Source organism: Nylanderia fulva, unplaced genomic scaffold (assembly GCF_048542155.1).
Source record: "Nylanderia fulva isolate GAGA-0341 unplaced genomic scaffold, ASM4854215v1 Scaffold47, whole genome shotgun sequence".
NCBI lineage: Eukaryota > Metazoa > Arthropoda > Insecta > Hymenoptera > Formicidae > Nylanderia > Nylanderia fulva.
This window is the reverse complement of record NW_028190554.1, coordinates 60652-88431: the sequence shown is the minus strand read 5'-3', so window position 1 is coordinate 88431 and position 27780 is coordinate 60652. Positions and strand designations below refer to the sequence as shown.

At 29.8% G+C, this 27780-nt stretch overlaps 1 protein-coding gene across 1 annotated transcript; it reads right to left on the bottom strand.

Moving 5' to 3' along the window:
• Positions 1–1813: 1813 nt before the first annotated feature.
• kl-3 (dynein heavy chain 8, axonemal kl-3) lies at positions 1814–27234 on the bottom strand. Its single transcript, XM_085486735.1, has 67 exons — positions 27203–27234; positions 26421–26611; positions 25900–26122; positions 25656–25807; positions 25217–25415; positions 24958–25121; positions 24722–24898; positions 24263–24484; positions 23945–24046; positions 23671–23817; positions 23298–23572; positions 22874–23213; positions 22336–22562; positions 21771–22258; positions 21531–21690; positions 21182–21390; positions 20204–20328; positions 19778–19958; positions 19270–19607; positions 18939–19102; positions 18494–18748; positions 18179–18419; positions 17872–18071; positions 17605–17776; positions 17388–17533; positions 17152–17290; positions 16757–16987; positions 16359–16564; positions 16051–16271; positions 15673–15958; positions 15298–15436; positions 14919–15139; positions 14642–14825; positions 13046–13186; positions 12598–12945; positions 12331–12520; positions 11885–12030; positions 11585–11783; positions 10956–11074; positions 10520–10856; positions 10169–10439; positions 9898–10098; positions 9575–9820; positions 9016–9334; positions 8648–8874; positions 8348–8570; positions 8083–8259; positions 7827–7994; positions 7478–7693; positions 7248–7385; positions 6893–7189; positions 6664–6819; positions 6382–6537; positions 6167–6302; positions 5907–6058; positions 5559–5812; positions 5008–5436; positions 4495–4771; positions 4231–4417; positions 3864–4125; positions 3538–3777; positions 3281–3448; positions 3021–3162; positions 2750–2939; positions 2540–2658; positions 2300–2461; positions 1814–1952 (listed from the first exon to the last, which is right to left on the bottom strand). The coding sequence occupies exons 2-67, from the start codon at positions 26547–26549 to the stop codon at positions 1827–1829; spliced, it is 13782 nt and encodes a 4593-aa protein (XP_085342861.1). The 5' UTR covers positions 26550–26611; positions 27203–27234; the 3' UTR covers positions 1814–1826.
• Positions 27235–27780: the final 546 nt, after the last annotated feature.

Genomic DNA, 27780 nt, shown 5'->3' with positions numbered 1-27780 from the left:
TATAAACGTCGATTATAAAAAAATTTCTAATACTGGATAATTCTTAAGAGAACTTTTCGAAAGAAATCATAGTGTGGAAAAAATGTAGTGTTATAATTTAAATAATTTACAAAATGTTATTCTTAATCATAAGTGATATTCATCATTTTCGGAATATTTATATATATTCATATATCATTTAATATAATAGTTTATTTGTATTTATTCTATATGCATTTAAAAAATATCACAATTAAAAGAAGCCTTTTCTCTTATAACCGTTTATTAAAGATTTAAACTTTAAAATATCACAATTAAAAGAAACCTCTCTCTCTCTTATAACTGTTTGTTAAAGATTTAAACTTCAAAATATCACAATTAAATGAAACCTTTTCTCTCTTATAATTAGACATACTCAAAGGTAAAATATAAGACAATAGAAAATATATGTATAGTTTCCCTTAAAATGCAGTTGAAAATAACGCATAAACATTGAAATATATGATAAATATATATAATAAGAAAGAAGAGAAATGACATACCGTTCTGTTGTACACGTTGCAAATTGGAAAATTTGAAAAAATTATTATGGCATTCCTGCTGTTGTATGTGTATGTATCTGGCCGTGTTCTTTATCACACTGAAACAATAAAACAAATTTTTATCACAAAAATAGAATGGATTAACAGTATAATATATTTTGTTCGACTTCAAATATTAAGCAAAACATTCAAACATACACAGAGAGAATTCTCTTTTAAAATTTATTCTGAAAATCATGGTAATCATGAGACAATATGATATTGAAACAATTTTATTAAGAGTTTCTTTAATTAATATTTAACACAAATATTTTAACGCAAATAAAAAATATTAATATCTATCACAATAAGGTATAAAAAAATATGTTCGATTAATTTTATTCTATGTACATGTAATTTTATTATGTATTTTAATTTTTATTTTTATATTTGATATTTTATTGTGGTAAATATTAATATTTTTTATTGTGATAAAAATAATATTAATCAGAGAATCTCATAAAATTCTTTCAATACCATAATTGTCCCACAATTACCATGACTTTCAGGATCAATTCTAAAAAAAAATTCTCTGTGTATATGTATGTATATATATATATATACATATGTATATATATAATTTATCAAGCAATGCGGAAATAATACATAACTCAACATATACATATACATACATATGGTATTCTATTTAGTTTTATTTACGTGATGTTACCTTCCTTCTTTCTTGCTTTATACGTATAATTATTTTTGAACATTTCTCAACAAGTTTCCGAAAAGAAATATGGCACGCAATAGTCGAAATAGTCGAAATGTAAAACTTGCCCGCAATGTGTGTATTATAAGATAATATTGTAAAATGATATAATAATTATATACTTACATTGTCAACAAAGTTATTAGGACGTCGATTACTGTTTGGGTAATTAATTTATGCGTGGATTTCGACGGATATAATTCATATAACAACGAATATCACGGAGCACTCGCGTTACGTCCCGCGCGATTCACTTCGTCTTGCAAACAATGCGCTAAGTAGTGAGTCGCGCTCGGAACAGAGGGCGCCACTTTATGTGAATTGAACGCTACATCGATAATACAGAAATTTAAAATTATTCTCATAAAAGTGTTCACAATATAGATTATTTATTATTTATTATTATTAATTCTCGATAATATATACTAGATTTTGTTTTTTTATTTTTTCTAATATTTTATTTAAAACTAAGACAAAACTTTAATGCACATATAATGCGTGAAAAATTTGTAACAGAGAGTTTAAATGTAATTTTGTTTCTATTAATAATATAATTATTTATTATCACATAACAGAGCGACGCCACGTAATATCCAATAATCAGGACTTTTCATAGTTTGCAGCCAAAGCGGTGTTATTAACAACATGTAAGTTCTCTGAGGTTTTTTATATATGGGACACTGCAGGGGAAAATATTTGCATAAGAAAGAAATATCAAGCATGATGACATCACGACACTAAATGTATTAAAATCAACAATTGTATTTGTACAAAAGCTACGGCGCTACCAATCGAAATTTTACTTTAAGTAAACTTTCGACTAAGATATTTCAAAAACAAATATATATTTTAATATATATTTATATGTATATTTTATATAAAAATATTATTTAGAATTATGTATATGTATGTAAACATAAATATATATATATATATATATATAATTCAATTATATATTTATTATGTTTCATTATCTATAAAATTGTAACTAAATTTAAAAATCTACTAGTCATACTTTTATAATTACCTGATATAATTTCGGACTCTTATCTGGGGCATTATGCAGAATAAAAATATGTATTACTGGCATTAATACATAAAGAACTTTATTTGGCGATTCACACAAACGGCTATTTCTCCTATCCCAGCCAGCACCTTCCAAAAATAGTCCATAAATATAAACACCTTCCTGTTTAACAAATATCAATATTACTCATTTTTACGTAAGACGTTGTATACGTATATTGCACTAATTATTATTACATACAGGTGGCGGTTTTTTTATTTCCTCTGGCATATTACGCAAAACTTCATTATGAAGCGTAACATTATCCAAAGCCCATTTATGAGCCCGCGTTACTTCCTGCTTCATCGCCGTTAAAAAACCTATAAACTCCCAGTTTTCAAGTCAATCGAGCTTCATATTTTTATAAAATTGCATCAAGAACTCATTTAACATGAAAATGATGTTATTTACCTTGTGGATTAAAAAATCCGGTCATCCAAAACTTTGTCGGTCTCCCACTATGCAGCCAAGTCGAGAATTGTTGGTTTCTCTCTAATAGTTCCGTAAACCAGAAGCCCAAGGAAGCGGATTCCCATGATCGAGCTTTCCAGATTCTTGGTATTTTCGCGTCGTATATATTATCGAGGGCATCTCGTAATTCCTTTAATGTACCGACATTTATTCGTCTTGTAAAATTGTGCTTTAACAACCATATAATATATTAGAACTCTAAGAAAATTACCTCGGTCATTATAACTACACCTTCTATAGCCAGTAGAAGATCTTTGAGTGTATCGCGGACCAATTTTATCACTACTTGTATCCTGTCGATCTCTTGCTTTAGAAAAATATTCATCGGGGCAACATGATCCATTGCGTATAATCTACGATAACGTTAAAGAATATTATTTTTATCAGCTTCAAAAAATACGTTGTTATAACTTTATTGATTATTCGTAAAAAAAATTTAAATTAACATAATAAATAAACAAATTGACAAACCTGTCTTTAACTTGAAACATATTATACAATGCTGGAACTTTTTCTAGCATTTCCTTTGCCTGTCTTATAACAACAACCTCTCGGGATTCTACGCCAACAACACCAGCTTCTTTCGGTTGTACAGATATTATCGTATCTAATACAGTCTGCGTAGTGTTACTCTGATATCTGCAATACAATGCACACATAATTTCTCAATTACTTTACGTAGCTCTGCTTATTCGTACATATGTTTCCTTTCTCGAAAAAAAACTTACGTAATATCTGCATTTGGATGTAAACCATATACTTGCGGCGGATCTATGGTACTCATAGCATCTATCGCCTTTAGATAATCGCTCACAAGTTTAAATATCAAGAGAGGATAACCCTTATAAAAAGTGAAACCTTCCGCAAAAAGCGCATCTGTAAACCATACTTTCGCGAAAGTATTTAACAGTCTTTTATCATAATCGTCTGTAATACGTCCGCCGTATTGCACTTCACCTATCATATAACTGTAAACGTAATACATTTATACAATAAAAAATATTAACAGCATTTCACAAAATGGAAAAAGAGATAATGTACAATTTTCATTTACCGCATAATCTGCCAATTTATACCGCGTTTCGCATCGTAATCATTCAAATGATTATTTATAAACATGCAGGACGCCAACCAATCCGCCAAATTAAATTCATATGGTATATTCCATCCCAGAGGACCAAATTTCCGTCTTTCCTGAACAATCGTGTGGAGAAAAGACACGGTATATATTAGCGGTATGTATTGCGCGGCATCGCATTGATCCAATATATCCTGATTCATACCACTATACGTCGCCAACAAACCTGCGCGTATTCCTAATGCAGAAAAATCATATTTAGATTATCCTGCTTTCACAATTTTCTTATATAAGATGTTATATATTTTATTATTTATGTTTATTCAAAGAAATAAATAAATACCTTGCGGAGGTTCGTATGTATATTTTATAGACATTTGCAGCAAAGAAACGGGAAAGTCTTTGTGCGGTTCTGTCGTAATCCATACGCGGAAATCTGGATGAGGTGCCTCCATCTCTAAAAGAAAGTTTGCCAATTCCACCATATACTCCAAGCCTAAATGACAATTCTGACATAAGGCCCAAAAACCCTGCAAATTGTTTCAATTAAGAATATTTAAGATACTTTTCTGAAATAGAAAAAAAATTCTTCTCTATAGCGTATTACCTCAGTTTTCGCGCTATTAAGTAATCGACGAGCATAAACTTCTTGACCCTGTCCCATCGATACGCTTCTACAAATGATTTCCATCCTCTTTGCAAGTTGCTCGATACTAGGTGTAGGATCCGACCCCATACTTAAGAAACAAATCATTGGCGTGTTTGGTCTTGACTCGCTATGCATCACGTCCAGAAGCGTAATTACGGGCTCTGCATATTTCGCTCCTAAGGACGACGTTATGTATTTCCTAGATTGCGACAACGTCCTGTCCATGCACCAAGCTCTGTAACACATTTCATTTCATTTAAATTGCACACACAAGTGACATAAAAATATATTTAAATTTTTGTATTTTCAATTAAATTTCAAAGAACACAATCTATTGATATTTGAAATCCTTGATTCGAGATACTTAAACTTTTCCGAATATTTTATTTATTTTATACATGAAATATATTTTTATGTAATATTTGGTCGAGTCCTAACTTTCAACAACACAAAAATATGTTAGAAGATCACCTAATTAAGAGTAATCGGCGAAACGTGTCCAAAGTATTATAACCATCTGGTATAACTTCTTCCTCTGGTGCTTCTTTGTCGAACCAATGTTTCCAAACTTTCTCGGAAGCGGCTACTTGAGATACGATGTACTGAAATTGTCGCAATGACGAGAGTGCAATCAAATTAAGCCATGTCACATCCGTAATCCATTTGCAAGGTTTCGGATCGACCGCTTTTAGATCCAACGCTGCACCTCCTTTAATAAAATATTGGAACTCTTCGTGCGTAATGCTGCCACGTTGTAGATCGATTTTTAGCGTCATCAATAAAATGAACATATATTTGTGTATCTCGTAAAATCCTCGTGATTTGTATTTAAATATATCGTACGTTAGATACTCGATAATGTAATTTATTCTTCTTTGATTGACTGGACTCTTCTCCGATCTAATTGAGAGAGTTATAATTTAATATTTGTATCTCAACCACAAAACAGATTGTATTTATTAATATTATAAACATCTGTCACATAACGTATTGCAAATCATTATGCGAAAATTCGTATTTACCTCTCCATTGAGATATCAAATCGTTCTAAGAATTGAACGAGGGATGTTTGGTACATGCAATTGACATGCGGCATGTCACATATCAGGAAATATAAAACGCTACCACGCGTTGCAACTGGCCGGAATTCTTCCCGTGCTGTATCGATTTTTAATTCTGTATCCTTTGCAATACTTAGCTTTTCATTTACTTCCGCTGCTGTTTGCTTCGTGATATTTAATACCGACATTAATTCAACATCTTCTATCAAAGGGCCCTTTAAAAAAATATGAAAAATATCATAAAAATGATATTATTAAATTTGTATATTTCACAGTTATTTAATTAACGTTTGAAAGAGAAACGCATACTTGCACGGTTCCCAATTTATGTAGAAGATTCGTTTCTAGTTCTTTAATCTTTCTGTTATTTGCAGTTACATCGGCAATCAATTGCGTTCTTTCTATCTCCAATTCTTTTTTTTCTGTTAAAATAACTCTTCCTAAAAGTTGATCCTCTAGGCCTGTAAACGTAAGATAATTTAAGTGTAAAAAATTAAATAAATATAAATATAATTTAAAAAATATATATTTATGAAACATTATGCACACAGTATATAACATCATTTTACCTTTCATCGTAACAGTAAAATCGATTATAGACGCACGGGCAAATATTTCGGGAGTATAAGAAGGATTTGGTAATTTTGTTGTGATATAAAGTCTAAAATCTTTGCTAACATCCACTTCTTTGTCACCTAATTTAACCTATTATAATAAATTATAATAAATTTTACGTCACAGGTGTAAAATTATACAGAAAAAAGTACGAAAAATATCGTCTTACTTTAAAGGAGGTTCCTATTTTTATAAAATTTTTTTCCAACAAATTATTTAATATTGGATCTAATTCTTCCCCTACATCTTGAATCAATAACGGTCGTCCTATAGATACAGAATCTTCTAAATGATTTCGAAAGTATTTGTGCGTAAACCATGTTATCTAAAAAATAATTCGAAATATTATACATATATCATTTATTTTGTTATATATCATATATTTCATTTTTTGACATTATATATCAAATCGCGTTTTATATTGTATTTCACATTTTGTTTTACTACCTACTTGTAAATCAAAATTCGTTTCTTTATTCTTAATCCATGTTTTGCCTTGCAATTGTGGATCAATCAAGAGAGGATATCTCGATGCTTTTGTTACAATTATTCCATTTTGAACAGACAATTCATCGGTCGGCAAACCTTGCAAACTCCAATCGCCGATCTATATAATAAATTAAACCTTTCTTATTCATTTAGCAAATATTATAATTATATTTATTATAGTAGGTACTAACCGTAGTTGTATCTGTCAGTGTGTTAACGATATTTATAGTAACAGAAATTGGAATCTTCCTGTCTTGTATGAAATTAAACCACTTCTTTTGCAAAAGAATTCGGAATTCTTGATTGAATGGCCCGCAGTAAGAAAGAAATCCGGTAAGTACCAACGCATCTCCAACAAGACGGTCTGTTTCTGATTTAAATACAGTTACTTGCTCGGTCCATCTTACTCTTTCCCCAGACAATCCTTCTATCATGGCAGCCGCTGTATCCATTTTTGCTTGACAAACTGCAGCTTGATCGATGATTATCTAATAATAGATATATATAAGACACATATTATTATTATTATCATTATTGTTGACATACTTGTCGTTCCTGCATCACAGCATCAAATTCATTTTGGACGATTTTTAAAGCGTCGTCTTTTTCTTTCAACAGTTCTTCTGCCTCAAGCAAATTGCTATTGGCTTTCTCATATTTACTTTCTTGTATAACAAGATTTGCCTACAAATTATTATCTTTCTTATTACACATATTTTTAACATTATGTATTTTATATTGTTTATATTAATAATTTATTAATCAAAGCATTGTACCTTTAAAGGCAGCACGTCTTTATTTATTTCGTAAAAAGCAACCATAGAGATAGTCCACTGTATGAGACCTGCTACATTTCCACAGGCTTGCATCGCAGCTTCGTAAGTGTACATATGAAAATTTAAATACGGTAACATTAAATCGACAGTTTCAGCATTAATGTTATCCTTTGAAAAGTTTTGTAAATTATACAAAAATCTAGTATCAGCCAAGACCTGCAAGAAAATAATGCATGACTTAAAATAAGAAAACGTATTTATTAAAATTTACGTGTTATTTTAAATTTTACGATTTTATTCAATTAACAAAGATAGACCAGAAATAAATTAGAAATTAGTACACATTTACCTTTAATGATTCTCCCCATGAAGGTATTAGAAATTGATGTTCGTAATCAGGTTTGACTGGTTCTAGCTTTCGTCCAAATAAAATCAGAACGCAATCCATTATTAGTGTAATTAAATACGGCGGTTTAGCCAATTTACGAACAGTAGAAATATCTGCTGCTTTTATAGTCTAAAATATAAGTATTGCTTATATATTTGTTTATATAAGTTTATAACAAAGATGCTTGATATTAATTATTGCTCATAATGCATCACACCTGTAACGCAGCTTCAGCTTCTAACAAGGCAGGTTCTGCGGCTTTCAATTTTTGTTCTGCAAAGGCCTTATCTTTCGCTATCACTTCTAGAATCGCTTCTGCCTCATCTTTCGACACTTGTACTTTTGCTTTTACACTCTCTGCTTCTTTCTTTTTCTCGTTTACAGTAACGAGAATCTGAAAATGTTATATTATATATGTTATAAGAAAAAAAATTATAAAATCTTAAAAAATTCATATTTTATAAAAATATTTCAATGCTTACCGCTTCTATTTGAACATTTTTTGCTGCAATATCTTCTTGATTTTTTTCCAATTCTTTCCGCAATAAATCAACTTGAGCAGCAGCATCAATTAATTTGCTTAAACCACTAGTCATACGAGAAGCAAGCGTATTAATGTTATCCAAACGTTGCTTATATATCGTTTTATAACTGTCGAGAAATGTTAAAAATGATTTTGGAGTTACATATACTTGGCGTCGAAACCTGCGTACATTAAAATTAAATTATTTTAATTATTTTTACACATAAAAATACTGAAATAAAAGAAAAATGAAGTAAACCTGTCGAAATATTCTATGCAGGTGTCGCTTACGTCATCTTGAATATCACCTACAACTTGCATTAATTGTTGTTTTACTTCTGGGCTACATATGACTTTATAGTTGCCTAAGAAATGTTCACCGACTGCGTATAGTGCATCCCTTGGCCATCTTAAGAACCAATTTATTGTGCAACCAGATATAAGGCCAGGAAATTTTAAAGCTCGAGATCTAAACTTTCCACCAACCTAAATAAAAAATGATTAATTAATTTTAACTGATTTAATTAACTTTATTCAACAGATTTAATTAACTTTATTTAACTTTTTCGAAATAAAAAAATTCAGAAAATATAAATTTCTTTTTATAGCGACAATAAAAAAACTCACTGGTGAGAAGCATAAAGCAATATGCAAGTTATTTCTTGCTCGAGATATAAAATAATCATAAAGATTGTCTTGCGTCGGTGGTCGTCGAGGATCGTCTTTCTTCATTAGCGGCGTAACAATTGTTAAAATGTCATCTAACTCGTCCTTTGAAAAAAGATTAGCCACTTCGCCGACACTTAGCACATTATTTATATACTCTAAAAATGCTTCGTCTTTTATTTCATTGTCGGTAAAAATAAATGTAAGACCTTTGGAACCAATACCAGCGGTGCGATATAATTTTCGCAAATCATCCATCAAGCTGGCTACATTATATATTCTAAAAATATAATTACACATTTTATTTTTTCGTACATTTTATTCATTACACAGTATATTGCATTTAGTATTAAAAATATTTGCGTGATATTTTCATAAACATATACATGTACAAAGTAAAGATTTTAATGTATTTTAGAAAAATAAAATTAAAAATTTATTTAAATTTTATATTTCTCGTAATTACTTTTCATTTTCATGATTCCTGCGATTAAATGTTTAGTAAAATTATAATACTTGCCTAGATAATGTTATTTGAAAGAAGTTAAATCCCGCAATAAAGGACGCCAGTCGCGTCAGACTCTGCTTGCCAGAACCTCCGATACCCACTAGCAATGCATTGCCTCTGGGAACTCCAAGTATTCTTGATATTCGTATTAAATGCACCAGAGCGTCGTGGAAGAAGACCAAATCAAGACACATGCCGCGTATGTATTCATTAAATTGCTCCATATTTTGTTGAACTTTGATGATAACAGCATCGTAGCTATGAGAGACGTGGAGATATTAATGTGATTCTGCTTGTAAATCGACCGGAGAAAAATCTGAAATCGGAAACTATACCTTGGTATCTCCTCGTAAATCTTAGGTGCCTCGTATGCAAAATCTTCCGGCTCGTCACCTGTCGGTTCTGGTGGTTCGCGCAAAAAATTAACAAAATACGTCTCAACTAGAGAATAATATTGAAAATCTGGACCTAATATCTTCTCCGTGGTCCGTCTTAATGTATTTTGAAACCATTCTTTATCGGCGGCAGTGATAAAGCTAAAAAGAATCAGAGATTTATTATCTTGCGATAATTAAGCAAAAATAATTTGTAAGAATTATAACAAACCGATCTGCTATCACGCGCATGCATTCGTGCTCCCATAATTTCAGCAATGTCGTTATAGATTCACATTCGTCTCTTTCTATTCGAAGTATTCCCTCCCAAATACGTGACAGATCACGCAAGTTAAAGACGTAATGGAACTTTGCTGGAGTTGGTAACATTTTCGCTTTGGTTTGCTGCCATAGTATTCGTGTCAATGGTATAAGCTTCGGCAAGAAATTGACGATGATTTCAGAGAATCTCGTGGTGCAAAAGTAGCCTTGACCGATGACGCCTGCAATTGTTATAAATTTATTTGAATAAATTATGAACGAATTATCATGATTTTTATTGTTTTGTTAAACGTTTCCTTACTGAAAATTGTATCTATAGATTTATTGCACGGTAATGTGCAATTAAAAATATTGAATTGTCGTTTCAATCGCGCTGGAATATCGTTTCGTCCTCCACCCGGATGATGCATCGCGGCAAGTAACATAATATCTTGCATAATGCAAAGGTCGCCCGGTTTATCCAGGGAGTAAAATCCTTTGTATTCCATTAACTGACGAACAATCTCGTTTGTAATTTGATCGCCCCATTCGTTTATGGCTGGCATATTTATGTCGTCGATAAAAATGGTCATTTTCCGTCCACCAGGAGGACCGTAAGTAGTACCCACTCGTTTTTCAACGTAACTTTCAAATACGCGCTACAAAAAAAGATAAGTTTTTTTTAATAAATTAAATCAAAGTATCATATGAACTTTAAAAATTTGAATTAAGATTTTATTTACTCTTAAAATTATTACCTGAACCATATTAGGCGTCGATGCAGAAGAAAAATTAAAAAACTTATTCAAGTGATATTCGGGATCATGCCCAGACATGTAGCTCTTCATCATTACGCTTTTTGCGGTACCCGCTTCACCTATTATGCAAATTCATTATGCACATACAATTAATGTTAGTATATAATAATACACATATATTAACATTATCGAAAATATACTAATTTATATTACAGAGCCTAGTTAAATTCTTAATTTATACACGCTGGCTTAAAGGCGTTTGTTTACCAACATTAATATATATAACAGAGAAAAGTATAGAATCGAAAGGATCTGAATAGCTCAGTTGGAAGAGCAGTCGCCCGGCAAGCGAAAGGTCTCGGGTTCGATTCCCGATTCTGCGACTTTCGGATCTATATTTTTCTCTCGCATTTATTTCTTTAGGGGGAATAGGGGATGCATGGAATTAAAATCTCTTGTAGAGATTATTCCAATTTTATATCTTGGCCGTGTCCAAGTAAAATTTGGTGCCTTGTGCACAGGTATTTAATTCTAACGAAAAAACTTTAGTTTCGTTTAGGATAACGCACTGTCATCCGCGATTTGGCTCTTATTGCCTATCTTATATATGTTAAATCTAATTTATTTACCTATCAGAAGTACTGCTTTTTCTTGCTTCGCTATAATATCGATTAGATATAATGTTCTTGTATTATCGACGTTAGGCACAAGAATAGTATGGTATTCTAAGATACGATCTGAAGGATATTCGAATTCTGACACCATTTTACTCCAATGTACCCATTTTCCATCGTTTGATACTAAGTACTCAAAAATAGTTTCTTCTTCCTATCAAAAATTATAATATCATATATATCATAAAAAAATCAAGAATGTTGCATTCTTCAGCTAATTAAATAATATGTTATAAAATTATATATCATACGAACTGTATAATTCGGCCAGTTACAATTTGATTCGTGATTTACAAGATACTCTTGTAACGTGAGTCGTCCATCAAGTTCTAATACTGCACCAAGGCTCCACATAAGAGAGAATAGAAAGAGTTTCTCAATATGATGCTCAGGCAATATTTCTATAAATTACAATTTTAATTATCTGATAAATATTTTATCAAACATTCAAATTCAGTTATAGATCCTACCTTATAATCTATTATTACTGTGTAGATTATACATACATCATATTATTAGAAATATTAACAAACAAACAATAGAAGAAAAAATAACAGAATATTAAAAAATTGCAAAGATGCATAAAAAAAGATACGTAAAAAAATGTAATCCGACAAAGTGCGTGTTGTTTATAATGCTGATATTACATGGCCATTTCCAGTAAATAAATATTTGAATATAGAAGAGTATCATATATTTACTGGTTGGATCAGAATTTCCGATATTCAAACCTTCCAATAGGTCGATACATTGCCGTATATAAAACGCTTCTAAGAGCGTCATTTTAGTATGAAGCTTTGTTTGAACGAACGTATGCGCATCGTCGTATATTTTATGAAACAACATTCGTAACACTCCGGCTTCATTGGTGGAACATTTTTTAAGCCAACCCTATAAAAAGTATTGCAACATCGAAATAGGTTTCTGCGCGTAAAGCTATCGCTATTACAACCCCGGATTTATATTACCTCTAAAATTGAATTCCATTTTAGCACAGAAGCACTAACAAAGACCATTCCCATGCGCGATATAGTCGCCGGAGACGCATTATCCACATTGTCAGGTTCAAACACTAATTTCGTATTCGGTGTCATTATAATGCGATCTCCATTTGCTAATGTCAATGTTTTATTGTCATCCAGGACGGAATTTAAATTTTCAATCCATACTGCATCGACAGGACCGTCCAATACGATCCATAAATTCTCTGTTTTCTTCGTTTGCATTGATCTTCGCCATATAATGGAAAATATACCGTCCGTCCAATCGTTCGTCGCAACATCGAGTTTTCCAAACATTTGAGATGCAGTTATCGCCTATCGATATTTTTTCGTATTAATTTAAAGAAAAGTTATTTCTATGCTGAGAAATACTTAATGTAATTTAATAACAATGAAATATTTAACAAATACCAACTTTTGGATTCATTCTAATTTCCTTATGTGGCACACCCATCTCTGTTAGAGCTCTCATCAACGCCCACATGCATCTCGTTTTACCAGATCCCGTTGGTCCCAAAACCATCAAACCGTGGCGAACGAGCGATGTTTCGTATAGCTAGAAATGAACATTATCGTCATTTATCTTTCCTCCATGATAATATAATTTACTAGCTTTTCGGACTGCGCTTCGCGCGGTCCTCAAAGCCTTTCTATTCGGACCGCGCTTCGCGCGGTCCTCATATAGCCTATATTAAATCCGTTTTAACACAAAAAATTAATTCTTTTTTTGTATTACCGCGAACTACTTCCACATTTGTTGTCCGATTTTCACGAAATTTATATCAAAATAAATGTTTAAATTTTTTTTGGGTGGGTGCGTGGGTGGATAAATAAAGTGATAAAAATTTGTTAAAATCATATAGTAGCCATCCCGGACAAAATTTGAGTACAAATTTCGAAAAAGTCTGTGCATAAATGTTTGAATGCGTGGGTGGATGCATGGGTGGGATAAAACTTAAAAGAACCACACAGCAGCTTTCTCAGAAAAATTTGCAACATTTTTGTACCAATTTTGTGAAAATTGGTCCATAAATGCGCATGCGTGTGGGTGAATGCGTGGGTGGAGGTGTAACACTTGAAAAAACCACATCGTCGCCATCTCCAAAAAATTTGCAACATTTTGGTACCAATTTTTACAAAAATCCGTTCATAAATATGCGATTGCGTGGGTGGATGCGTGGGTGGGAGCGTAAACTTAAAAAACCCACACAGCAGCTTTCTCAGAAAAATTTGCAACATTTTTGTACCAATTTCGTGAAAATTGGTCCATAAATGCGCATGCGCGTGGGTGGGTGCGTGGGTGGAGGTGTAACACTTGAAAAAACCGCATCGTCGCCATCTCCAAAAAATTTGCAACAATTTGGTACCGATTTAAAAAAAATTGGTTCATAAAAATGCGATTGCGCGGGTGGGTGCGTGGGTGAAGGCGTAAACTTAAAAAACCCACACAGCAGTTTCCTCAGAAAAATTTGCAACATTTTGGTACTAATTTCGTGAAAATTGGTCCATAAATGCGCATGCATGTGGGTAAATGCGTGGGTGGGTAAGTGGGTGGAAGTGTAACACTTATTGTTAAAAAAACCGCATCGTCGCTATCTCCAAAAATTTTGCAACATTTTGATACTATGTGTTCAGAAATATTGCAAAAAAAATTTTTTTTGCAAAAACATACCCTCCTCTGAGGAAAAAAAATAAAAAGAAAAAAATTAAAAAAAAAAACCCACAGCAGCCACCCCCGAAAAATTTGCAACATTTTGGTACCAATTTCGAGACAATCGGTCCACAAATGTGGAAGTAGTTCGGGTACAGACAGACAGACAGACGGACGGTGCTTATATATATAGATATAAATTTTGTGTATAATATTCATATAGCCCGTATTTTAAAAGCATTTAAAATGAATTTTTTTCTCTCAGAAAAATGTAAGGAATAAATATACGTATATATATATATATATATATATATACGAGAATACTATTATATACATATGTTTATAAAATATCAAATATACCTGCACAGTTTTTAAATTCCATTCGCTATGATTCATTATGCCAAGAGCAACTGTAGCGTTAGCTATCGCTTTCTGTAATTCTTTATATGTCTGCGTTGTTAACTTAATACCCGGAAACATATCTTCAATAAGCGACATGAAAAGAGATTCATCTTCATCCACCAATTTGGATAGATTCATATCGCTAAAAAAATTAACACCAAATATGTCACCTTTTTCTATACTTCAATAATTTTTCAAAACAAGATATGTATGCAACAATTGTGTGCTTTTGTACCGTAATACTCTCATAAGCGTGGTCTCTTCGGAATCAGTGGGATTCGCGCGCTTTTGAGCACCGAGCGTGCGTAAACACGATAAAATGTTTCTTAATCCAAAATCATAATGCACTTGTTTGCTGAGCTGCTCCTCGCATAAGTTATACAATGTGAAAAATTTCCGCGATAATACTATGTTCTCTTTGAAGCCGCATGCCGCGAGTTTTACTCGCATTATGATCTGTGCAAACGGAATTAAATTAAATTCACGCAATGTAACCATTACATTTCAAGTTTTATGTGCGAATATTATGAATTATAAATCCGGTTTACATTTGAAAATGTAACTGGTAATAATTTAATGTACAAAAGAGAACAATAATAATAATTTTATTTTACCTGTCTGTCAGGAACCATCATGGCCACGCTTCTAAACTGTATTTTCAAATTTTCCGGTAACTCTTGTCGACCAGCGTATCCGGGATTCATTGTAATAAATATACCGAATTCGTAGTTGAGTTTATACGTTTCACCGTCACTATAAATAAAGTTCAATTTATTAGAAACGTAATGTTATCTATATAATTTAAAGATACAAATACTTTCTCAGTAAATTGATACATGTATATGTAGATTGAAATAAGCAAATTAAAAAGATATAATGAAATATTATATAATATAAAAATATAAATTTTTCAAATTTTTTTCATATTAAAATAACAGAAATAATTTTAAATAATAAATAATTGTGTGTTTGGAAAATTGTTTTTGTACCTAAACAAGAAACTCGTCTTTCGTTCTTTCCGCGCATTAAGCACGATTGCTATTTGTTGTGCGGCAACAGATAATACTGGTAGATCAATTCGATTAAATTCGTCAAAGCATCCCCAGCTACCAGATTGCGCCAATCCCTTAAATATCCTGCCTAAACCTCGAAAATCCATTTGATCGGAGCAATTAAACACTACCACATATTTTCCTAGCGCTTTCCCCATATCTTTCGTTGTTTCTGTTTTACCCGTGCCAGCAGGACCCGCAGGAGCTCCACCGAAATTCATTCCTAAGATAAATATTTGCAGGGATGATAATAAATGATAGAACGTAAATAATTGTAAATAAATGCTACCACTCTTTTGGTACATGGTATCATACCTACAGCCTGCGCTAGCGTTATATAACATCTGTCTGTGAGTGGCGTAATTGCAAGTCGATCTGTACAACCCAAAAATTCATTTTGATAAATAAATTCCACATCTGTTATTTTAACTTGGACCTCCTCTGAATCTTCGTTGTAATAAAATCGACACTGTTTTAACCATTCAAAATCAGATATATTACGAATTCTAAGACGACACAGTTCATCAAATATGTCTCTAAAAGATTTATTTACACGATTTATCTTTAACAATCCTTATTGCATTATAATAATCATGATAAAAACAAATATTTTAAAACAATACCTTTGATGCACATGTATTGTTATTAAACATTCGTACTTTACTCTGGAATATTTTGTAAGATCCTTAACGGTTACTTCTATAAGACTGTTTAGCAAATCTAGAAACCACTGATTAGTTCTCTTCATTATCGTCCTGTCACGTTTAGCTGTTGTGACTGCTATTTCCGAATTACGTGTCCACAAAACTTGTAACGCTAATAAACCCACCTGCAAAAAATAAAAACATAATTCAAACTGCACATTGAATTTTTAAATTTTTATGAATTTGCATTACTTAATATATAATCTTTATTTCCACAATTATGTTCTAAAATTATATTATATTATATATATATATATATATATATATATATATATATATATATATATATATATATTTGTGTATATGCATTGTCTTACTTGTAAAACAGAATTTTCTATCAAGGACAAGATGTCAAATTCAGGTGTATTAAATGACTGCAATCCTAAGGAAATTACAGCACCAACAGATTGTTGATGGACCGCTAATAAAATATTTAGCCAATTCTCTACGCCTCCTGTACATGCAACTTCCTTCTCTAACATTATTTCTTCATTTTCTCGCGAATACATTGCTACAATCTTTTCATATTCCTTCTCGGAAAACTTCAGCTATACAAAATATATATAATAAACTCTCTCTCTCATACATGTTATATAAGATTACAGAAACAGTAAAATTATTTTTATGCAAAGTATACGGAAAATTGTTGTATCTTGTATATCGTAATTATTTTAATTTATTGATGCATTAGATTTTATCTTAATATTTATACCTTTGCTATATTATCGAAAAATCCATCAAGATAATTCTGTATTGTATGACAATCCGCTGCTTGTCCAAGTATCTCTAACAAGGTAGGATCTGATATAAAGCAGAATCTCGAAAAAATAACTCGTTTGGTCTCCAGATAACTACATTAATAGAATTTATTGATTAAACTTGACAATTTAATCTAAATGTAAATTATATTATTTTGCTGATAGTATATATATATATATATATATATACCCGCTAAGAGATTTCTGGCATGATTCTAGTTGTTCTAATAAATGAGGTAAAAACTGACTCATAGTTTCATCTTCAGTACATGTTTCTACTGCATTTAATTTCTCATGAGCACGAAGCATAAGCTTGACCCAAGCTTTGTCAATGGTCTAAATAATAGTAATAAATGTTTAAATTATCTTTAATAACAAGATTGTAATTTACTCGTATATTTTCTTACATTAAAACGCTTTGCTTCAGTAGGCAGTTGTTTTGATATGTCACCGCCGATAAATACTGCTTCCAGATAAGCCCATAGATTTTGCACTGTTAGCCATTTCACTAATATTTCTAACGTATTACTAAGCTTAGTTTGCCATAATTGAATATCTTTCTTAAATGGTATGTTGTAACTGTATAATATTCAAATAGAGAATATTTTATTTTAAACCAAATATGTGTGTATGCTGATCTCAATTTTAAATATATATATTTATTATTCTTTTACCGATTTGCCAGTAAGGAACTTGTGATCATTAAACTATCTTCAAGCTGTGCTATTATTTCGGCCGTTTCGATACCTTTTAATAATAATTCGCCTCTTTGTTTAAAGCTGGCAAACTGCAGATTCACAATCGCCCAGTCTGCAATTATCTGCTTCAATTTAATTTCGATATCTTGTTCCTTCACTGCACTAATACAAATGTCCTATAATGTACAAATATGCCATTTATAGCTTTTGTGGTAGAAAAAATATTTAATTTAAACAATTAATTTAATACGCCATTATTATTTTGCAATTTATTTAGTTATACCTCCACATCATCTTTGTATTTTAGCAGTGGTGCTTGCATAATGTTTGCCAAGATGAAAGTTTCAGATTCCACATCAAAAAAATATTGACACAGCTTAGATAATTTCTCCCAATGTCTGTCTTTCATAGCTTTATTAGCCATCATTTCTAATAATGGACACATTTCAGTAAAATCATCGATCTTCTTTTTTAAATCAATATATGCGGGCCATTCTCTCATAGCTTTAGGTAATCTTCGGCATCTAAAAATTATATTATAGTATTTTATTATAAAAGTTTATATAATTAAATTATAAATAAAACAATCCTTATATACTTGTTCTGAAAATCAGTCAATTCAGTTTCAATTGCTTCGATATCAATTTCGGACCACGGAATATCATAATAACTGTCAATAGTGCGCATAACTTGTAAGTACAATGTATATAATTTTTGCAATAAATGAATCTCTCTTTTTCTTTGTTGCAAAACTGGATACTCCATTACTTCTATACCGAATAAGCTTTCACCACTGCTGCAGGTTTCATATCTTTCCCATAATTCTTCAAAGCGTGCTTGGAACAAGATGAGTCTTGACATCGGTATTACACGAAAAATAAAAGATTTTTATCAACATATTACTTCATATAAATAAAGAACATTATTTTTTATTAATAAAAATTTTTTTTATTAAAATTAAATTTTCTCTTAATATCCATATACATATACAATATAAACTTACAAGTATATTTATACAAATGTTAAATAATGACATATTATACCGTTCACTGGCTTCTTTTGCAGGTATTCCTTCAACCATTGGGCCATTAAGTTCATAATCAATGTTAAATTGAGCCACCTTAATTTTAAGATCTGCAACTCCGTCAATAAGTTCATTTTTCAATGGCTCTTGCATCTCGCATATAACTGCTTGAACTTGTTTTGCCTACAAAAATATAAATTATTATTCATCGCAAAAATAAAAAAAACATTTTACTTTTAAAAAGTAGTTTCTATTAATTTTAAGCAAATAAAAATATACAATAAAAATATTAAAGACATTAATAGAATCAAGTAAAAGCAACAAATAAAAATTTAAATACAATTTAATACCATATTAAGCATGTTGCTAAAATTATATCTCAATCCATCTACTATATCTTGATCTTCCTTCAATATATCAATATCAAATCTTCCTAACAACGTGTATGTCTCTTCAATCAGAATTAGTTCCATATCTAATAATATAAAGTCATCTCGTATTTCTCCCAAGCATTTCATTGCAACTCTAACATCATCTAAATCTTTAATATGCCTCGAGAGAACTTTGTTCTTTTCAGAAATATAGTCTGTTATAGTTTGCAATTTTTTCTTGTAGCTATTTAATAAGCTAATACCCAATGATTTCTTCCACGCATTTGCTTCAACGAGAAATGCTAATTTTAATTTATCTACAAAATAGTTATTTAGAGTAAAATAATTTTTTCACTAAAATATATATTTTTTTAAATTAATATAATTGTCATTGTGTTATTCGAATGAGACAAGTGTATACAAAATATGCTTGTTAAAATGATAATATTTCGAACAATATTACATATTTATATTGATACATACATACTTGTATTGATTTGAAGAGGACCAAGTATGTGCCGATCAGATAAATTCTGAATTTCTGTCATTAGATCTTCGTATTCCATAAATTTTTCTTTAATTTCTTGTATAAAAGGTTTAGAATCCACAAATGCTTGTATAATCTCATTTCTATTTTCTGCCCATATGTAGGAATATCGTAAATATGACTAAAAATAGATAATTATATATATATATATATATATATATATATATATATATATATATATATAATACTTAATACTATTTAATTTCTTATTTATAAAATTATATTTATATATAAATTATATATATATATATATATATATATATATATGTTACTATATAATATCTATATAATATTATATAAATTATATTATATAAATATTGCTGTAAATATAATTGAATTACTAAATTGAATGATAAATTTCCATACATTGCCAACTTTAGAAACATCATCTCTCAACATTAATATTAAACCTTGTAGACTCATTGAGCTGCGTATTATCTCTTTGTGATCCGATACACTTTGAAAATAAGTATTCAATTTATCTTCTTTATCTACAATTGATACACAAATTAATATAATAAATGTAAATAATTAAAGATACCTTCATCGAGAGATCAAAGATACCTAAATATCTAGATCTTGAATAAATATTTACTTTCTTATTAGTTACATAAAAAGATCTATTTAAAAAGCTTTATAGTATATTGATAAAAAATACGTTGATCTTTTTTTCTTTTTGTTTTTAATAATATCTTTATTATTTATAAAAAACCACTCCTCAATGTTTAAAGTCGACCAGACTGGCAATAATTTATTATAAATAATTATTTGAAATACGACAACAACGTTTCGGCTGTCATTGCAGCCCTTTTCAAGTACATCTATAAAAAGTTCAATCAAAATAATTATAATTTAATACACTTATTCGCAACAATTAATTATACATTTAAAAACAAAAATGTGTTACATACCAAATTTAAAACAGTAAATCAACTTCTATGCAAACTACCGACAATGTTAACGCTTGTTTTGATGAACAATGTAAGACTGACAGAAGTAAGCACATATTAAATAGATGTTAACTGTTCACAAGAATCTTAGTCACTAAGCGTTAAGAAGATAGAGACGAAACTAAATGTGTCTTTCGTAATTTAAATCGTCATAATAAAGTCAAATAAATAAAAATAAATAAATAGGTGGATATAAAAATAAAAATAAAATTAAAAGTAAAAATAAACATAAAACGACTTAAATAACCTTATTGCCAGTCTGGTCGACTTTAAACATTGAGGAGTGGTTTTTTATTAATTATTACTGGCAACCTTAAGGATTATTATTTATTTTATTATTTATATTTATTTAGTATTTAATTTGAATATATCACAATACTAAAATTTATCTTACCAAGCGCTTTAGTTTGCATATTTTTAGAATATCGTTGTCCCCACATGAACACTTTCTTATGCGTTTCTATAATATTTGTTATAACTTTACCGAAATAGTTTTGTAATTCTTCTATCGATGGGATAATAATAATATTCGGTATTTGTAAAACAAAATATGTCATCATAATCGGAATTTCTTGTTCTATTTCAAGATCTTCAACCAACACGCTAAAATATAATTCATATAAAATTATGTTTTTATTATACATATAAAACTACAAAATATAAATCTAAATAAAGATAAAAATAAGACAAAATATAAATATAGATGAAATAAATATACAATGTATAAGTGTGTATTAGAATACCTCATAACAGTTGCTTTTTTCTTTAATAAATCTAATGAATTTTTCGTACATTTTACTAAGGCGTCTATCAATTTATTATTAAAATGTGCAAAGAGTTCTATGCATTCATTGTGCACTTGATTTATTTTAACTGTATTCGTCCTTTCGATCTGACCAAAGCCTATATTTGATTAAATCATTTATTCATCGTAACAGCCTAGAATAATAACATTATAATCGTTCTCTAAAAAAATATAATACCAGGTTCAAAAGGTCCCTCTATTAATTTATTTTCGAATCCTATTTGTCTTTGAATTTTTTCAGGATCCATCCAGTTGTATTTAATATCTTGCACGGTAGGATCAGTTATATGATCCATAAATTTATTAATAATCATGAAAACAGCTTTCTCCGCCGCCGAAGATTTTATCTCTAATTCAATTGCTATTTTGTCTCGAAAAGCTATGTTATCAGCTAAAAGTTGTTCTGGACTTTTCGGATATTCATCTAATTGAAGTAACATCGTTTCCGCTATTGATTCAAATACTTCATCCACTCTCGCTTCTTTCATATCTGTCACTTCCTTGACAAATATCTGTGCATTCTGAATCGCTTCCTCTATATTAGCACAAACTTTAGGGATCTTTAACGAAGCCCACGTAATTACTGACAGACAAGGATAAAAAGCAATCTCGAGATTGACGAGGGCAATCTTCATTAAATGTAAAAATATGATCGGGATGGACCGTCTACACAAATAAATAATGAATGCATAATCTATATGTATAAAATCTTAAATCAATAATTATTAAATAAATGTATATACCTAAGGGAATCATTTCTCTTAACCAATTTTTTCACTCTCTCATAAGATAAAAATATATTCTCTTTACAAATAATTAAAATTTCTATAAAATCCGGTACTTCCAATCCAAGCTTAGACATATGCTCCGATTCCCGTATTACTTCATATATGTAAGAATCGAAATTTAAATGATACTTATTTGTTTTTGGATGGCGCACAAGTATAGATGATGATAATGCAAGGCGAACCTAGTAATACAATTATAAATTATATTACTAAGTTTAAATTTTAAAACACAAATAAGAATTTGCATATACACATATGAACAATTTGCACATTGTTATCTTAAAAAATTTAAAGTTCACTTTTTTAAAATTTTGATAATATCCACATTTAAAAATGGTTAAATATATATTTTGAGTAAAAATATTATATATTAATTAAAACTATTTTTTTCTTAAAAGAAAAGAATACATTTATCTAATTTTACATGCAAATTTGCACTTTAGAAATTTTCAACTAATATCCTAATTAGCTTCAGTAATAATGTTGCACTTACAATATCAGCTAAATCATACCACGCTTTATGATATATTAATTCGTAATGAATAAATACACCGATGAGCGTATTATATATTTTGATGCACTTCTGCATAGAATCATGCATAATCACTCTCTGGTGCGATCTAAACATATTCATAGGAATCTCAATGCGATTATATAATTGCCGAATCCATAGAATTCTACCAGTAATAGGTGGAATATTCCTCGGTATAGGTGGATCGGATCTATCCTCATTATATCTATCACGAATATCTTCAGTTTCTCGTTCATACATTGCAACGAGTTCTAAACACTTTCTATCAATCCTCAGTTGCTTGAGATTTAATTTTTGAAATCTGAAAGAGAATATATAATGGATTAAAATAATATATTCTTACAAGTGACCAAATAATACACAGAAAAATTTGCACATATACTACCTAGCTATCAATTGTAAACCCTGCGTTATATTTGGTACAAGAGAAACGCAATTATGAAAGAACGTTCTAAGTTCTACATCCATTTCCGCTATGTTCTTTTTAAATTCATCGTAATCAGAATTGAAATACGGTTTTCTATGATCCAAAGGATCATACTTCTGCAATGAAATCTTTTTAAAATAATTTGTATACTTTTGCGCATATGTGTCAATTCCTTCTATGGTCGAACTATGCAGAATAGAGTACATTCGTGCTGTTTCAAGAATATCCATGATCTATATTATATATCGAAAATAAGTTACTATAATAACATGTGTGATTCTGTACAAATATTATGACATACTTTCATTTATGTTATTTATTACTTATTCACCTTTATTAATCTTGTCTTAAAGGTGCCAAACTTTCCAAAAACATACATTTCGGATATCTCAAAAGACTTTTCATCTGGGGATTCTTCGACCTTTTTGCACATATCATCGTAACACTTATGATATGTGTCGCAAAGCTTAATACAATCCTGTATATGACGTAATTACATTGATTTTATTGTTTTAATTATAAAATTAATTCTAAAAAATTGAGAAAAAATTATTTAAGAAAAAAACAGAAGACATTAATCTTATACATTTTTGTTTGATCTTCACCTTTATTTTAGATATCATAATATATTTCGACTCATCCCAAATACTTAGTTTTCCATTCTCTGTCAAATATACTTTACATGCTAATATCATTTGGTTTGTTATCTGAATAAAAATAATAAGTCAATGCAATATAATAAAAAATATATATATAACAAAAAAACTTATAATACTTGATTATGATAATGCATTAGACTTATACATATTTAAAAAATAACTTAATGACTTAAGAAATTAACAAAATTGATTAATTTTTCGTAATTAATATACTCAAAAAAATAATTTAAATTATAATTAATAATTAATTTTAAAGAAAAATACCTTTATGTATACTGCAGTTACCATCTTTCTCGTATTAAAAAATCGCGAATTAGCATAAATCATTCTAATTGCATACATAAGAGCAGGTAAATGATCTCCGATTTTCGTTGGATCTAATCTATACAACGGCTGTGTAAATTTTTCTAAGGCGTATAAATATTTAACATTATCTCGCGATAGAATATGTATCTTTATCACATGATTTTCTAATATCTTCCATTTCTATATAGAGAAATTAATTAATTTAAATTAATTATTTATATATTGCTATTTATATACTTATAATTTATTATTTTTTATGCTCTTTTAACATTTTATATATATATATATATATATATATATATATATATTATTTTTTAAAATATTTATTAATGATTAATCTCTTACTATCCCCCCTCCCGCAATGTTTTTATTTCATATATATAATATAAGTTCAATGTATTTTTTACGGATTTATACCTTAATGAGTTTTGATCTTGCTTCTGTTAAAAAGTGTATAAACGATTGAGTATAAGGAGACTTGATATGATTCATTATCGATGAAAATTGAGCGAGTAATCTTCTCCAATACGCAAGTTCCGCGGATGGCCCTACAGTTTCAGTTTCTCTACGCAATTGTTGACTCTCGACAATGGCCTGTGAGAAATCATTTCTTTTAATTTTATTAAAAAATATAATCGATAAAGATTACATACCCGTTCCATCAATTTTTGCCATATTTTAACATCAATCTCTACTGCTTCAATTATATTCGGTTTACGAATGTTTTCACTAATATTTTCAGGCAGCGCCAAATATTTTTGATAAAAATCCCAATTAATATGAAACCATGTTATATGTTCCAAATCTATCTTTGTCACTATAAAAACAAAAAATTATCATGCATCTAAAAATCAGAAAAAAATATATCGATAATTGCAATAATTGAATAAATACAAATCTTAAGCTACTTACTATTTAGAAATTCACAAAAATCTCTAAAATCGCCTATAAAATCGTCTTTTATCTTTTCGCCAGCTTCGCTTCTCGACAATTCTCCCCATTGCATATTGGCAGCTAATGTTCGTGCATGTAAACGTGAAATTAAATCAGATATACCTGCCAGTGCACTGTGTGATGTATGATTTACTTCGGCATAGGCATAATAAGTTTCCTAATATGGAAGAATAAAATAAAGAACAGTATGATAAATATTAGAAAAAACCATAAAAAGAAAAAATATACATAAATTGCACATTCTACAACCTAATTCAATCTCCTGTATATTATTAACTTGAAAGTAAATTATAATTTTATATTTCATATATTCATACTGCTATCATTTAAAAAATACGATTGTAGATTCAACAGTTCACGAGAGCATTAGCTTTTTTTATTAGAGACAGAGACTTACATCAAGTAACTGTTTGATTCCAAATTCAAGATTTGACTTTAATCGATAAATTATGACGCATTTGCCGGAAAATTCTTCGGTAGTACCATCCGTTATACAGCAACGTATAACTTGCTGTTCTTTGCTAAATTGCGGAGTCCATCGTCCAGATTCTGCGATCGTAAATCTCGCGTATAATATCACAATATAGAAAAGCGTAATTATCGCTATTAACGTCATATTAAATGCAATGATCATTTTGTACCAAGTGCCGGGGGATTCATAGGTTGAAAATAGACAATAATAGCTTGTTTTCCACCCTCGGCGAAAAAACTGCTAAATACGTTCACGTATTCATCTTTATCGAGAATTCCTTCTTCTAGCACTTCAGCATCTGTACTCAAAATATATGCCACTGTCTCCAAAACATGTCGATGTGTAATTTTTAGCAATCCTTGCCTGGCATTACGAATCTCTTTGAATTTTGCCTACAACAAAAGTATCTAATATATAAAAACAATCTTTTTATAATCGCATAACATCTTAATGAAAAGATTTCAAATATTGTTAATGTGAATATTTCATATATTATCTTCATTTTTGTTTTGATATTTATTTATTATTTATTTCTTTATACGTTTATTCATTTCTTTTATTACTTTGTTATCTGATAAACATTAACAAGCATTTATCTTTGTGTTTGGTTATATTAAATAATGTAAAAATATCTAAAACAAATGTATATATGTTCAAACTACTTGAAAGAAATATTACAAAAATACTTACAAGTCGCTCCTTTGTACTCTCCGTAGGCAAATCTTCCCGGGCACCAATTCTTCTTTTTACTAATTGTGCAATTCGTTGATCGATAGCTGGTTTCGTATAATCTCGCGATGTGAAATACGCGTCTGCCATTGTTTTAAAAAAGGGTAATTGTAAATATTGCCCCGATATTAGTAAAAAAAACTTTGACAAAGCTAAAGGAAAAGTATAATTTTAACTACATATGCATAAAACACATTTGATATTGACAATTCTTTATGCATTGATTGGAAATTATGCATATAAAACAGCATGAATAAACAAATGAATGTCATTTAGAATACTTTTACAAATTAATTGAAAAAATTATTTATTTTATATTATTTTAATTAATAATTATCATATAAAATCATTATTTTATAAGATATTCATAAAATTCATAGTTACTCCTTTTCTTTTTATTTTACAAAAAAAACATTTTAAAAAATAATTGAACTTTTAATAAGTTATTAAAATAGAAGCGGTAATACTGAAGGAGAGCTCCGTGTCTTCTCCGATTTTGCCGAAACTTTATAATATTGTTTAACTTTTGTGCGTAAAACATATAGATAAATCTGGAAATTAAAATTAAAATCGTCGCTCTTAAGTAGTAAAAAAGTTACAGTGGGAGCAAGGCGAATTTTAATATACAAATTCATGTTTCACGCACAAAAATACACAATATTGTAGTTTTGGTAAAATTGGAGAGGATTTTTTTTTTTCACAAAAAATTATTCAAAATTTAAATAAAAATCGATGAGACTTACCGATACGATGCACAGCAGCCGGAACTGTACAATATAACTGTAAAATATAAATACATGAAAATTATATAGTGAAATTAAAATATAATTAATTATATCAAAAAATAAAATTACTGCAATAAATATATATATATATATATATATATATATGTATGTATTATAAATAGTATAATAAAAAAATAATAATAATAATAAAATAACAAATATTCACCATATACATATATATATATATATATATAGCTAATGCTTCGCCATTGTCCAATATGCCACTCCGGACCTCCTCCTCGTAGAAGCTTTGAAATAACACTTGCATTTGCGTTACTTTAATCGTTTGCGACGTGCGTCGACAGCCAGATTTAGCTATCACAATTTTCGACGCTTTTTAATAAAACGCGAGAGGTTATATTCACGCGCGAATAAAACCGATGTGCTCCGTTTTCGCATCGCCGCCTTTTTCAAGGACCCACTTATCGAAGGGCCTTACCGAACGACGATGGCGACTTGCCCGCGACGCACCAAGGAGTCGCCGATATTCCCGAACTGGCTACTGCAGGAAAATTGTCCAGCTCGACACGATTGCG

Excerpts from the sequence above, each read along its gene's own strand:
- kl-3 (XM_085486735.1), bottom strand. The coding sequence starts at position 26,549 with ATGGCAGACGCGTATTTCACATCGCGAGATTATACGAAACCAGCTATC. Across the intron at positions 9,821-9,897 it reads ATTTACGAGGAGATACCAAG|CTACGATGCTGTTATCATCA; the intron begins GTATAGTTTCCG and ends CGTCTCTCATAG. Across the intron at positions 8,571-8,647 it reads TGCATAGAATATTTCGACAG|GTTTCGACGCCAAGTATATG; the intron begins GTTTACTTCATT and ends TAATGTACGCAG.